Source organism: Triticum dicoccoides, chromosome 4B (genome assembly GCF_002162155.2).
Source record: "Triticum dicoccoides isolate Atlit2015 ecotype Zavitan chromosome 4B, WEW_v2.0, whole genome shotgun sequence".
NCBI classification, from domain to species: Eukaryota; Viridiplantae; Streptophyta; class Magnoliopsida; order Poales; family Poaceae; genus Triticum; species Triticum dicoccoides.
The window spans coordinates 665,308,548-665,319,483 of record NC_041387.1 but is presented as its reverse complement, the minus strand read 5'-3'; the positions used below and the strand labels follow the sequence as shown (position 1 = coordinate 665,319,483).

Sequence of the window (10,936 nt, the reverse complement as noted above, 5' to 3'; positions counted from 1 at the left end):
TCGAATGAGTATTTTAAGAATTTTGAATAGTTATTAAAAAATGGAATAAGTATTTGAAAAATGTTGAACAATTATTTGAAAATATTAAATACGTATTATAAATGTTGAATAATTATTAAAAAAATATTGAACAAGTATTTAGAAAATGTTTAAATAATGATTTAAAATATTGAACCAATATTTGAAAAATGTCGAATAAGTGTTAAAGAATATTGAACAAGTATCTAGAAAAATATTGAACAAGCATCTGAATGAATATTGAAAAATAAATTGAAAAAAATGTTGAACAGGTATTTGAAAAATGTTGACTATAAAAATGTTGGACATGTATTGGAAAAATGTTGAAAAAGTACTTAAACAAGGTGGAACCAGTATTTGTAAAATGTTGAACAAATATTTGGATAAATGTTTATCATGTATATAAAAATCTTGAAAAAGAATTTAAAATATGTTGAGTGTCTATAGAAAAAATGTTGACTATATATTCAAATAATGTTGTTCTTTTAAAAGTTAAAAAATGTGTACAAGAAAACCCATTTCTCTAAAACATGTATTAAAAAACAGAGAAAAACATCGAAAACGATGAAAACAAGGGGAAAAAACAGTGGAGAAAACATGACCATGTCGCCTCAAGTAAGGCGCACCATAAGTTTCACTATTGACCTACAGTGGCTGGCCACTGTGGTTATTAGCCAGGAGACCTGAGAATGATTCCCCGGCTTGTAGTGGCGAATGAATTGGGCCCCCACGGGTTGCCTCTGGTTCTGCTGACTATATCGCCATCCACCTCTTTGTCTTCGTACAACACCAGCTCATCGTCGGCGTCGCCGTCATTTTCCCCGACCACTTCATCTACTCCGACAATCGAGGGTGACATCGACACCACACTGATTGGCGTCGCAGCCGTCATGAGTCCTTCTCTGCTAGCCCCCTCACATGGCATACAACTCGTACTAGTCCCCGTTGCTGGCAACGCCAACGCGTGTCTTTGTCCATGACGTGTCTTGGGCTTGGCAAACCCGCCGCGACGCCTCGTCAACACTGTCTTTTTCCCGGCGCACCACTGTGTCCATAACTAACTTGGCGTCTCCTTGCGATCGTGTCTCCACGGCGGCTTATCTTGGGATTCTTCTCCAGTCTCATTGTCTGCGTCGCTACCGTTGTGACTACGGGGATGTTGAGTAACATGATTGTTTAGGAAACATAGGATAGACTAGGATTTGTGCTACCTTATCTTGTACTCCAAGATGGGATTAAGTTGTCCTGCGTTTCACCGGTCCTATGATCCCAACTTGCGGAGAGACTCTATCTGTTTGACCGACCGGTCATCATCTTGTTCCTCTACCTAATCTGTCCGCCTCCTAGACTAGTTAATTCTAGTCTCTGTTTTCTGATTCTTCCATCTTATCTACTGGTCTTCGCTCTTCCTCGGTTTTTTGTTTTCTTACTAGCACAAATGTCCGTGCGTTGCAACGAAAAAAACACAGCGGTTCCTATGAATGGGCCAGGTCGAGCAACTATGCCATAAGACAATTGATGGATCGTTGATCAGGACATGCACGGGTATGATTCCCAGTAAATTGATTTGACTGAAGAGCGTAACTTTATTGTTAATTCATTCTTTAGATGGTTATTGGTACATTCTAAAATTTAAAAGTAGAACATGAAATAAGTAGCAATATCAACAAATCTGAAGTAATAGCAGCAGCAAGCTAACCAATCAAGCTAACCAATATCAACGTCACGCTCGCCGGACACAGTTACCGGATGCACGCGGGACAACAGCACAGCCGTTGTTCTCGTCAAACTCACCGTCTGCTGCTAGACAACGGACGTCTCGTCCTCGTGTTCCCTTCTTCCTCCTCTCCAATCGGGAACTACTAATTCCCTCGATAGATTAGGCGGGCGCGTAGGCAACTGACGGTCTCGAGCGTTGCGAGAAAGCGCCACGGGGCTCTGGGGCTCACTTCTCAACTGGTTCCGAAGGTTTGCCGCCTAGCCCTCCTCTTCCATCCTTTTCGCTCACGGTCGGCGGGAGGGACGAAACACCCTGTGGAATTTGCTTCATCGTATGCCTCCTCTCGTCCGATGGCTCCATCTGCTAGTCCGCCTCTACCGCCGGATCCACCTTTTGCCTTCTCTTTCATGAGCCAGTATTTATTGAAGGGTTAGAGGCGGCAGCCAGGATTGTGGAGATTGGTGTCTCGTGTAGGAAACAAACACGAGCGGGGAAAACGGGAGTGCTTGCGAACGAAAAGACTCCAAGTGAGCAACATATATAGGACAAACAAAATCACCTAAACGGGGCGGACGAAAACAACAATGCAGCGGGGGATATATAGATAGATTAGTACCACCTTGGATATGAAAAATAAATATAGACGTGTTGAAGATTAAAAAACTGAAAGCGTAAATTCACGGAAAGAAACATATTATGACGGTGAACCCACGGAGTCAAATCCGTGCTTAATTATTAGGGTAAGATAATATTCGATTGGGATCTTGCTTTTCATGCTTTTTCGTCTCTGCAACTCGCGATTTTGACAGAGAGAACCAAATCCAAGTTGGTGAAGATCATTGGATTGATCTCCAACAAGGTAACACCGCCAGTTTATACAACGCTGTACCGCTTTCGAGGATCAGGCACACAGACACATTACTCATCTCGATGAGACGCAGCAATGGAGTTATCTTCATTTATACTACACTACTCATGTCTGTGTTGCAGCTCATTATATGCTATGCAGATGATGTTAGCTTGCTGCTGCTGCTGCTACTTGCCAATCACTTCAGGGTCCCAGCACTGCCAGAAACTGATGCTTATGGGGCCAAATGTTTCTGCAGCTAGAGGAAATGTGATGATCAATCACTCACTCTGGCTGCTAGCATTCTATCTTGACATTCCAATTGACAGTTGCATCTCTGTCTAGTGCAAAGTAAAACACAATGGAGAACAAGTACGACATCCAACGCATGTTTCCGTTATCATTTTGCGCGCGGAGATCGATCTTCGCCAATATGAGAATGGCACAACACCCACCCGGCAGATTGATGGTGGCATCAAGTTCGAGTGCTGGCAGACCTTGAATCTTCAGATTGTTCTTCACCATGGTGACGCACTCCCAGGTTTCCACAAACTGCCTTCCAGATCACGCAAGGGAATGGTTTTGCTCAAGAACACGCGCACTTGCGCCCAACGCAACCAACAAATCTGATGATCGGAAGACACTAGCGCCGGCTCGCACTCAACCTATATGCAGCTGGCCAACATAGTTATCAACAGGAGAAAAAACCAAGAGTACAATGTTCACTCTATCAACAGAAGAAGAAGAAACTAAGACTAAACTCAGTTACACACGGTGGTCACAGAAGCGCAACTATCTAATGCATGTGCTTCTGTACCACTTTGAGAGAGGTAAATGTATCACAGGATTGAGTTCAATCAAATACAGTGCCGCGAAGTTGTTAAGCCACTCCAAGAGACGGCTTGACATCGATCTCGCTTCATCCATTCTGTTCCGCCGAAGTAAAAGGTGCATATTCTGGATTCAGATTAACTGCTCCAACAAAGGGCTTGACATCAACCTCGTCTGCTTCGTTCCGCTCCACGGGAGCACGAGGTGCATATTCTGGATTCGGAATAACCGGTCCGACAAAGGGCTTGGACATCAATCTAGCTTGACTCGTTCCGCTCCACAGGAGCACGCGGTGCGTATTCTGGATTTGGAATAGCCAGTCCGACAAAGGGCTTGACATCAATCTCGCTTGATTCGTTCCGTTCCACGGGGGTACGAGATGCGTATTCTGGATTTGGATTCAGCAACCCAACAAAGGGCTTGACATCAACCTCATCTGATTCGTTCTGCTCCACGGGAGTGCGAGAAGCATATTGTGGATTGGAACGATCACCGGGTAGAGTGCTGCCATTTCCGGTGGCACCTTGCGTGTTAGGATAACACCCGATGGCTGCCCAAGGTGCGTTGTTTGGAGAGAACAGATTGTTGTGAAAGCTTCCAAGAAGTGCCTGAAAGAAGCATATTTTAACTTAGTAACTGGATTAAGGTCTGCTGTCCCATCACTCGTCTGTTTCATGTAGGCATATAACAAAGGACTGAAATAGAAGAACGCAGTTCCTTATATTCTAGAAAGAAGCAAAATATTTTGGATTGAGGACTTGACACCAACCTGATATGATTCACGCTGTACCACGGAAGTATGAGATGCATATTCTGGATTTATATTAACTAGTCCAACAAAGGGCTTGACATCAACCTCACTTGATTCATTCCATTCCATGGAAGTACGAGGTGCATATACTGGATTGGAACGCTCACTGGGTAGAGTACTGCCATTTCCGATGGTACCTTGCGTGTTAGGATGACACGCAATGGCTGCTCTAGGTGCGTTGTTTGGCAAGAATGCACTGTTGTGAAAGCTTCCAAGAATTGCCTGAAAGAAGCATATTAAATAAATTACGGTCTGCTGTTATCGCTTTGTCTGTTTCATGTATGTAGGCATATAACAAAGGGCTGAAATAGAAGAATGCAGTTTCTTATATTCTACTGTAGAAAGAAGCAAGCTATTTGGTACTACCTCCGTCCCATAATATAAGAACGTTTTTTATACTAGTCTAGTGTCAAAAACGTTCTTATATTATGAGACGGAGGGAGTAGCAGATAACACTTGCTCATTAACATATTTCACCTACGAGGAATATGGAGGAAGTTTGAACACTATAATAACTGTTTACAGCGATAAAACGAAAAGTTTGACATATTCTAACATATTTACAGACCTGGACAGGAGTTTCAGCTATGAGAGGCCCAGCTATAGAGCCACTGATAACAAAGCTATTGACGGAAGCAAGGGTAATACGCAGAGACCGATGGTCATTAGATGTCAAAATGGATCCAGAAAGCCGGATGATTTCTAAAGGACCCTGCAGAAATTGAATCAAGAGTTATGCAAAGTTGGAAAGCAATTTTCAGTGGGTGAATAGAACTGAAACGAAAACTGTGCTCACCCGGAAACATGGACCTCTCTAATCACAAATAACTAAGACAAAAACAGTAACATCCCCCTCAAGTCTTCTTCATGTAATTTGACACTGTGGAATTTACTCGTTCGAAAAATCACTTGACCCACATTTCTATCTTCAGAATTTTATGCTAGATATACGTTTCTGGTGTTGAATAATTGTAATTAGAATATGTTAAATCTTGAGGAACTAAGGCCAAACCTTGTGATTTAGAATGACACCAGATGGCTGGAGTAGAACTGCTTCCCTAACAGACCCAAGAGCTGAAAGAATGCAGATGGCCTTCGAATTCAGCTGTGAGACTGCCATGACCCTTGATATGATATCCTGCAGAACAATTTGTAGATAATGAAATTTCTTGCCACATTTTAATGGAGAGAGTATGTTAAGTACCAATAATAGCCCTTCTGTTATAAGGTACATCCAAATGTTAGGACATCTGCAAATCATGTATATACAGAAACAGGTTCATGGATCCACAGCAAAAGGAAACCCACGAGCTAAGGCAAACACATGCCCTTCTGTGCAGTGCTCTGGACCTATTTGCCTTTGCCCTCCAAGCTGAGCTGCAGGTGACAGGTCCATCCAGTCTAAACTGAAACTAATCTTCTTTCAACAATGACGCTTTTTCTCTTGACTGAGTTCAGAAGTTTACTGTATAACTCATGCCCAATTTATATAATAAAGATTCACTTCTGCTGAAGTTGGCTACTGACTTTAGCATACTAAACAGTAAGAAATGGACATTCATCCCATCCCACTTGTCATCAGCGTTTTGTTGAGCTAATAGGTTCATTTGCATCAATAGGTTAAACAGCAAGCAACGGCCTCGTTTGCAACTTTACGTCAAAGCGATAATAAAGATGAGCAATCAACCGATCTGAAGATTACAGATTGCAACCGAGGTCCTATGCTGCAAACAATTTTTTTATAGAAAGCTAATTGTGACAACCATGCCAAGGTTTTTAACAACTAGAGCAGTTAGCTGTTCATAATGCCATACACCACACTCATAATTTCTATTGTCAGTTGCATATTCCAAGGCTCTTGAACAAGAATTTCTTCGCTGTTTCGGGGCATACAAAATCAGGACAGGCTGCACAGATGGCTTGTTTCAGTTGAGAGTTTCCAGTGGAAAGGTACAAAAATTCCATGGCAGTCATATATACAGAGCTTATTTCAGCTCTGATTCTACATGAACAGAGAGTGAAGACAGCAGCCAAGAATACCTCTCCGGCGGCAATGGTGAGCACGTGCGGCTGGAGCCCGCCCAAGTCCCCTTGCCCTGTCCACGGCGACAAGCGAGGATGTCAGCAGACGCTAGGCGGTCAAGCATCCATGAGCATGCATCAGGGCGAGAAAGGCTCACAGTGGGCGGCCGGATTCGGCCGCGCGGCCGGCGAGGGCGCGAACCCCGGCGGCGGCCCAAACCCCGGCGGTGGCGGCAGGCAGGCGACCTTGCGGGGCCGCCCGCGGCGCCTCTTCTCCGCCGGAGGCGGCAGCGGCGCCCGCGGCGGGGGAGGGGGAGGGTAGACCGGGCGGGGGATCGGCTCGGCGAGCCGCGGCGGCGGCGCGACGCGGGTGCGCATGGCCCACACGATAGGGGACGGGCCCCGCAGCCTGTGCAGGCCCGTCGGCGCCTCCATTGGCCGCGCCTGGGCGGTGGCCTGAGGCCTAGCGGTAGGCGGCGGCGGCGGCGGCGGCGATGCTACAGAGTCCTCCCCGGTTGACACCGCCGCTTCGGTTTCTTTCATTTTAAAAAAATTCGTGGTGATGTTGAAGTTTGTTCCGCTTATTGGAACTTGGTTGGGGTTTTATTTTATTTTAAGGAATGCATACCAAGAAGGGCATAAATGCTTGGATTAAAATAACCTATTATAGTTATACAATTATAAATGCCACACGTTTTTCTTTTTCTTCCTCCAGAGGAAGGGTCTCGAAGGACCCGGAAGCGGCGGTACACGGCGGTTTGTTTCAGATCCCAAAAGAAAATTCTATATACAAATATAAATGTCGCACTTTTTCTTTTTCTTGCTGTGGAAGGGTCTTGAAGGACCCACGAGTGGGCGGTACACGGTAGTTTATATTAGGTCCCAAATAAAACATATATTTATACTGATATAAATGACATGTGTTTTCTTTTTCTTCTAGATGAAGGGTCTCGAAGGACCCCGGAAATGGCGGTACACGGCAGTTTACATCAGATCCCCCAAAAAAATACAGTTATAAATGTCACACTTTTTCTTTTTCTTCTGGAGGAAGGGCTCTAAGGACCCACAAGTGGGCGGTACATGGTAGTTTATATCGGGTCCCAAATAAAAAATAATATGCTGATATAAATGCCATATGTTTTCTTTTTCTTCCAGGGGAAGGGGCTGGAAGGACCCTGAAACGATGGCACACGGTTGTTTAAATCAGGTCCCAAATAAAAACGAAGATTAGAGATAACTCCTTGACTTATGCGAAGAGGACCTCGGATAATGGAAGAAAATGCGAGCCGTCCAAATTAGTTTTTCACGTCTGCAATCTTGTTGTTGCTCGCGATAGGCCACTTGTGACAACAGGATCTACATTACAGCTGGCCAAACGGGCCGGGCCAATCAGGCCAGCCCACAAGCACGCCAACATGGCTCGCCATGGGCCAGGCATGGCACTGGCTAAACGGGTCGGGCCCAGCACGCGGCACGCCTTGGGCCGTGCTTGGGCTGCTAGGTTGAGCACGCGAGCCGGCACGATACGACCCGGTTATATTTTTTTTATATATCTCTATATGGCGTAATACTAGCCCAGTAGGAAAAATAGGCCCGAAAAACGTCAAATAGGCCAAGCAGTAGGTGGGCCAGCATGCCTGGCGTGCTGGTGGGCCGTCCCGATTACCATATGGGCCGTACCTGGCCTGCAGGCTGCAGCACGCGGGCCGACACGACACGGCCCGTATAATAATCGTGCCCTTGCGGGCGGGGCCGTGACATGCTGGGCCGACCCGTTTTGGCCAGCTCTGACCTACATAGCTTCCATTTCAGCAGGGACGCACGTCGAAGAAAGAAACCATGGATGTTGATATGAAGCTACACTGCCTCCCCTTAGGCGGCCAAGCCGAGCCTCCATTCCACTAGCGACACACGTCAAGAAAAGAAACCATGAACGTTGCCGAAGCTACACTGTCTCCCCTTAGGCAGCCAAGTCGAAAGGAATGACATCAGTCGCCTTCGATCGGAAGGATCAAAGGCTATGCCATGAAGGCCGACAATCGACGACTACCATCAAAGCTTCTTATCAGACCTCACCTTTAATCTTGGGCTCCATCCTCTTTCATGGGCTCCAACTATCTGTCACTTCCCTGCTCCTTATCCATCGTTGTGGTGGCATCGGGAGTCAAGAATGTGAGTAGAGCTTCCTCCAAACATGGAGACATCAAGCCAATTTAGGGATTCGCTGACACCAGAGGATAAGATGACCTAGCCTTGATATGGACATGATTAACCAAATCTCCTCCCTCGCTTCCACTTTGTCTGATCTTGCCGTCGGAGAAGAGTGCTGATCAGGACAAGAACACCTTGTGAGAGACCTCTCAACTATTCTAGAGAGGAAAGGAAGGCAAGATCTTCAAACCCGGCAGGCGTCCAGGTTGAGGAGTGCGCCGGACTGGTGGGGTGCCCCATACCCGGCTGCCACGTCGTCCCGATCTTGCGGTTGATGGAGCGGCGTCCGCCGCCGATCCGGTCACGCCACCGCCGTGCGACACCCCCGATGGAGATCCCGATCGAGATTGAAGACGACCCTGACCGAAACCCTGCCACCAGCGCCGCCGCACCGCGCCACCTCCTCCTAGCCTAGTCGCCGCCGGATCCAGCCGTCCCCGCCTCCGGGAGACCAGCCGGACGAGGCGCCCCTTGTCCCTGAACAGCCAACCCGCACCACCGCCACGAGGACCAGAGGAAGGAGGGAGTGCCCCGCCGCCGCCCGCGCCGCACGGGCTTCGCCCGACGGGTGCACTCCGGCGGCGGCGAGGGGAAGGAGATGTTGACGAGTGGGAGTCTCCGGCGGCCGATCTAGATCTCCCGAGACGCGCGCGTGGGGCGTGTCGCGGGAGCGGATACAAAGTCTTGTGACCCGCAGGGCTTGAATGGCGATTTGTTTCGTGACAAAGAGAACAACTAGACAACTCCTTTTTCTATATGAATAAACATTACTCTCACTAGGTTTTCTGCACACAAAAAACAAAACATGATTGTGTTGGCTGATATTGAGAATGCTCAGAATGTTTCACGATGGCATGCTTCACAGGACTCTGATTAATTACACAGTTGTTACATTATTTTCCAGGAACCATAGAACGTATGCTATGGTAATACCTGCATGTTGCGTTGGTCTTGGACTTTGGTATATGAACAAGATTGAAGAGCGTGCAGCCGAGAAGTCTGCCCGCCCGTCAAAGATCGACTGGGTCGAAGCTGGTGTTGTCTCTCCGGTCGTGAGGAACCAAAAAGGTTGCGGTAAGTGTCTTGAGGTTGTATATTCTCCGCTGCTAGCGTGTGTTTTAAATTGTTTCATAGTAGATCGCGGTTTATTTTGAGCTACGTGTAGGTGCAATTTAACTATATATATACAAGGCAGTTGGTATAGCCATCGTAGATTTACATTTTAGCACATGATCACTTTACACCACAAGCTTAACTCTTGCAGGATGTTGTTGGGCCATGGCTGACGCTGCCTCGGTCGAAGCGGTACACAATCTGAAGACCTCGCAGTCAATCTCCCTATCAGTTCAAGAGTTCATTGACTGCAACTTCAACATACTGAACAGAGGATGTCAGGGTGGTGCCCCCGTTCTCGCTCTCTGGTATATACGAAAAAATGGACTCTCGAGTGAATCCTCCTACCCATACATGGCTCAGATGAGTATGTCGGGTTGCAAGAAGCACAAAAAAATAGCAGCAAGGATATCAGGCTTTCGCCTTGTCCACCGGTCTGAGGATGCACTGGAGAAAGCAGTAGCGAAGCAGCCCGTGATTGTCATTTTAGATGGCAAAGCTGATTTGCTGAATTACAAAGGAGGCATCATGGACCATGAAACCATGCCAAAAAAAAAAAAACCTACACTTACAGACATGTGATCTTGATTGTCGGTTATGGCACGGATCCCAAAGATGTTAAGTATTAGGCTAGTCATAGTAGGGAGGAACTTAGTAGTAACATCAATGCCACGTAGGACAAAAAACTGATGTGGCAAATATTTAATGTGGAAAGAGGGAGGAGTGGTAACATAGCTAGTTACCGGAACATCATATATTCCAAGACAATATGAGTCTACAAGCTAATAAATAGAGATTTACATGATGTTTCTCCCCACTATGATGATGGTAACATAGCATAGAATAACGTGTATGTTACTGCTCAAAGTTCCTCCCCACTATGTCTAGCCTTAGCGCTTTAAAAACTCATGCGGATGGGGTTGGGGCGAGGGTGGGTTTGGGAGGATCCGCAGACATGTCACCGACAAGAGAGGTGTCTTGGGTATATTTACGAGGCCAGGGCTGCATCCGGTGCTTAATATCTGACACATCTTAGTTGGACCTTTTTTCTAATGAAATTTATGTATCCACTGTCACTCCTCTGTTTGAGATCTTATACGTATATCCTTCCTTGTAGCTCTCATGGTGGAATTGTATTTCAGTGCTTGCCACATGATCTTTCGTTGTGATAGTGTATGTGATAGAGATGATTTTATATCAAATCGTTGTTGAATCTCTTCTGTAAGTACGCATGATGCTTGAGTTGCTAGCATAGACTATCGCGGAGAGGACAACCTGTGTGATCAGGAGACACGTGCCCTCCATCGACCAACGGCTGGAGGGAGCTCGACCCCATTCCAGTTGGTGCAGTTTCCGACGACCC

General features: G+C 46.4%; 1 protein-coding gene and 1 pseudogene across 1 annotated transcript; one reads left to right on the top strand and one right to left on the bottom strand.

The window, feature by feature from the left end:
- Positions 1 to 3,255: 3,255 nt before the first annotated feature.
- On the bottom strand, positions 3,256 to 6,684 carry LOC119293029. Its single transcript, XM_037571638.1, has 6 exons — positions 6,408 to 6,684; positions 6,268 to 6,323; positions 5,240 to 5,365; positions 4,796 to 4,939; positions 4,186 to 4,449; positions 3,256 to 4,024 (listed from the first exon to the last, which is right to left on the bottom strand). Exons 1-6 carry the CDS (start codon positions 6,682 to 6,684, stop codon positions 3,674 to 3,676), a joined length of 1,218 nt encoding a protein of 405 aa, XP_037427535.1. The 3' UTR covers positions 3,256 to 3,673.
- A 2,630-nt stretch (positions 6,685 to 9,314) lies between these two features.
- Positions 9,315 to 10,599, top strand: LOC119293028 (annotated as a pseudogene).
- The last annotated feature ends 337 nt before the right edge of the window (positions 10,600 to 10,936 follow it).